Source organism: Volvox carteri (genome assembly GCF_000143455.1).
Source record: "Volvox carteri f. nagariensis unplaced genomic scaffold VOLCAscaffold_122, whole genome shotgun sequence".
NCBI classification, from domain to species: domain Eukaryota; kingdom Viridiplantae; phylum Chlorophyta; class Chlorophyceae; order Chlamydomonadales; family Volvocaceae; genus Volvox; species Volvox carteri.
This window is the reverse complement of record NW_003307665.1, coordinates 83,607-87,763: the sequence shown is the minus strand read 5'-3', so window position 1 is coordinate 87,763 and position 4,157 is coordinate 83,607. Positions and strand designations below refer to the sequence as shown.

Below are 4,157 nucleotides of genomic sequence, written 5' to 3'. Positions count from 1 at the left end.
CTGCGCGTTTATGGCCGGAGCGCCAGACGACTCAGGGGGCCGAGCGTTGGTTCGATCGTGTTTTGGCGCAGTGTGGCCTGGAGGGCCTTCGTTCCGTCCACACCCTTTATAGTTTGCGGCGGGGTGGTGCCTCGGCCGCCCGTGCGGCGGGAGTGCCACTGGATATCATCGAAGCATTTGGTGGCTGGGCCGCAGGCTCGTCGGCGTTGCGGGAGAACTACCTCGATTTGGGGGTCCGTGGCTGCCCTCGTGCGGTCGCCTTCTTTGGCCCTCTCGCGGCCCGGCGTGTCGCGCCGGTGATGGGTCAGTACTTTAACCGCTGAGAGGGGGTGTCTTTCCTTTTGGCAATAGACTCGTAGCAGGAGCTAATGCGGGCTATGCGAAGCTTGAGCCGGGTTAGCTAAGGCGTAGGGCCTTACGGCCGTTTTAAGTGGTACGACTTGAGGCCGGCGATCCGTGTCCTCAGGATCGTCTTTTGCATAAATAGCGCGTGTTGCAGGTTTTCTGTATCTTGTTTTTGTTGTTCAGCACGCGCCCCGCCCTCCCACCCTGGAGGCCGCGTCGCCCGCCCTTTTCGCTCTACTACATTATTTCTTTTCCTTTTGGTTCGGTGCGGCCTTTTCATCGATCAGGCCGTAAGAGCACAGCCAATATCTGTAACAGAAATGGCAATAGACTCGTAGCAGGAGCTAATGACTGGCAAACATTTTAACTAACCTCATCATAACTTTTGACACAGTCAGCGGTCATATCTGTGCCTAATTATCACACTTTCAAGGTTGCACATTTACCAAGCTTCTAGCTGGCGAGTAACCTGTCCAGACAACTGCCCCGTAGCTACTGAGCCTGACGAGTTACACGTCTCCGGACTGCCATATGGTCCCAGTGTCCGAAACGGCAAGAGATTGGGTCAAGGGCTTCCCGCTTAGTCCATTGCTGGCACAGCAAGCTGACGTATAGATACGTATATATATGTATATATATGTATGTATGTATGTATCTATACGTCAGCTTGCTGTTGCTGGCACAGTATCTATACGTCAGCTTGCTGTGCCAGCAATGGACTAAGTATCCAAGCTACTGGGACGTCATCCAATCATGACTTACGATTCCTCAAGGCGTTATGTGGATCAGAGGCCTCTAGGGTGAGCATCGCGGCGCCACCTATATTTTCCATCACTGATTGTTTTGGCTTATCGCCACAGCATTCTATCCCTTTTATTCATTTAAAGAATACTGAACTTTTCTCTTATATTCTCTTGCCAAGTGTGACCTTTGTTGTACGTCATCCATCGCCCTGTATCGCCCTGACTGCCGGGCGGGCGGGCGGACGGGTGGGCGGTATACCTGCGATACCCAAGATCTGTACGATTTATCAACAGCTGCCTTGAAAAGGCCTATATGAGGCGTATCGTATATTAAATATTAGGCCATTTACGACTACAACTTCTTCGCCGTCAGCGAATCACCCACTGGCACGCTCCCTGGCGCTCAGGTATGGAGAGCAACATTGAAATGTGGCTATGAGTACATTAATCAAGCAGCAGGCCGCAGCGCTGGGCATTGTGGCCAGCAATGTGATGGCCTCTCACCTGGCCTCCTGCTTGCAACTGCAGATGACTTCTTACCTCTCCATCCAGAATGACACAGATATCACGTTTGCCATCAAATTGGGAACAGACACGGAAGCCGAGAAGTGGGCCAGAATCTTCATGACGGTGATGGATAAAGCAAGCAGTGTCGAAGGGCTCCAAGAACCTATCGGCGTTTCGATGGATGCGCTGGCTAGTCTTGCGGAGATGGCCGCTGTCGCACCAGGCACTGACAGTGCATTTCGTACCCAAGTATCGTCCTTGATTGCCATGCAAATTACCAAGCATGTCAAAAAGGTTGCTAACATGCAGCTGCTCGAACCAGGTGAGCAGGGGCAATATGCAATGTGCTGCAGCTCTTTTGCAAGTCCTTGACTACTGCTCTCTTGACCCTCAGGCAATAATTGGCGTTCTGACCCCATGAAATGTGGAGAGTGGCTGATATGCCACTGCTTTGCAGCCCGGGTCAATCCCAAAGATTCCAGCCAGGTCCTGATAGGCTCCGTGTACATGAGGCCAATCTACAGTGGTGAAACATACACGTCCATAAATAAGTACAACATCTCCGATTGGGTCACCAAGGGTGGCTGGGTGGATGTGAGATCCATTGTTCTCCCGCCAGAAGTCATCCAAATACAGACTCTACGCCGTGGCGGCACGGTGAGTGAGTGTTCTCTGCTAGTGCGTCCCTATGCCACTGCAGCAGGGCTGCAGCTGTAACAGCTACCACACACGTGCATCACCATCTGTGCAGGCTGGTGAAGATACAGTGCAGGCTGGTGAAGATACAGTGCAGGCTGGTGAAGATACAGTGCAGGCTGGTGAAGATTCACTGCTGTGAGATACAGTGTGGGTGGTGGCCCTGGTGCCCCTGGCGGTAATGCTGGCTGTAGTGTGGGGTGTGGAGTTGTAAGATGACCCTGGCGAGTTCGCAGGTGGCAGGAGGAGATATGCAGATCAAGATGTGGGTGTGGGTGTTGTTGGAGGGGTGATGCATGTGTGTGGAGGGAGAAACGGGCACTTTGTGCCATAGGCATTTGCCGAGGCATCTGGATTATATACGAGGCATTATCACTCGGGGAACGACTTGGTCATGGATGTGGTCATGCAGGGGCCCCCGGGGTTTCCTGTCATAGATCTGGTCATGTTGCCTCATGACCACTCATGACGCCTCATGACCAGTCATGTTACCGGTCATGAGGCAGAGTCATGGTCATGACAGTTGTCATGCTCCTTATGCAGCATGACTGATCATGAATTGCCACTCATATGTGTAAATTCAGTCATGTTCCCAATGGTCATATCTGGCTATGTGTTCATGTTTTGTTCCTTTCTAAAAAGTGACAATTATATGCCATATGGACTCCCGAATCCCTTCTGAAATGCTGCATAGTATATTACCTCTATAAAAATGTGCACAATGTACTATACAGCATCCCTGCCGGGATTCTGGAGTGCACTTGAATTACCTTTGTTACAGCCACTTGCAGTGATTTGATATGCATTCAGGCGCGGCAGTAAACAAAGCCCTTAGGCTTAGCTGCACTTATATAACCTACCAACTCATAGGGGGTCTAACAGCGGCTAACAGGCGTGCCTGTTAGGAAATGTTAGCCTAACAGATTCTCTAACAGTGATGGGGTTGTCAGACGATGTTTGGGCTGGCGGCGGGTGGATCTGGCTGTTAACAACCATGTTGGAGAAGTAGAACAGGAATTGGTGCTGTTAGCCGTTGTTAAGGCTTGTCAGATGTTTTCAGACTGTATTTTAGCTCTGTCTCACGGTGTTGATGGATAACCTCGTTTAGAACAAACATTCTTGAACGGTTTGTAACGAAATGTCCTGCCTTTTGCCTATTATTTGGCAAACCATACGTTTCAAGCAACATCATCAATCATGCATATTACCTCGCTTATTAGCAAGGCACTAATTGACTGGATGAAAATCCAGGCTGCTGTTCCAAAAGCATTACTGCTGCAGTGAATTTAGGCATGAAACGAATGGCACTACTTACATGGCGTAAGGTATCCTTGTGCTTCACAGTTTGAAAAGCAGTTCAACGCCAATATCTACTTACAGCCACCAGCAGGCCCACAAGGTTGAATGATCTGCATCCTGTCTCTCGTGACTGCAACACAACGTGCTGCACCTAAAGTAGGCCCTGAGCTTAAGATAGAAGAAAAGATGTCAATGTTCAGATTCAAGATCCTCCTTTCATATCCAGTGACCTGCTCCACCACATACAACCCGACGTTTTGCATGCAAACCCCACCTTCATGCCTGCTGCATACACAACCAAGCAACTGCTGGCCTATGAGTCCCTATGGCAGCCAAACGGCGTGTTACGGCCCCCCCCCTTAGCAACTGGACTAGTTACTCCTGAGCCCCGTAGCGACCCCGTAGCGACCCCGTAGCGACCCCGTAGCGACCCCGTAGCGACCCCGTAGCGACCCCGTAGCGACCCCGTAGCGACCCCGTAGCGACCCCGTAGCGACCCCGTAGCGACCCAGTAGCGACCCCGTAGCGACCCCATAGCGACCCAGTAGCGGGGCAGTAGCGACCCTC

General features: G+C 51.3%; 1 protein-coding gene across 1 annotated transcript; it reads left to right on the top strand.

Moving 5' to 3' along the window:
* Positions 1-1,098: 1,098 nt before the first annotated feature.
* Positions 1,099-2,883, top strand: VOLCADRAFT_108480 (uncharacterized protein; the record flags this gene model as incomplete). The annotated part of the gene is made up of 5 exons (XM_002959074.1): positions 1,099-1,145; positions 1,462-1,495; positions 1,617-1,917; positions 1,990-2,252; positions 2,347-2,883. 5 exons carry the CDS (start codon positions 1,099-1,101, stop codon positions 2,431-2,433), a joined length of 732 nt encoding a protein of 243 aa, XP_002959120.1. The 3' UTR covers positions 2,434-2,883.
* Positions 2,884-4,157: the final 1,274 nt, after the last annotated feature.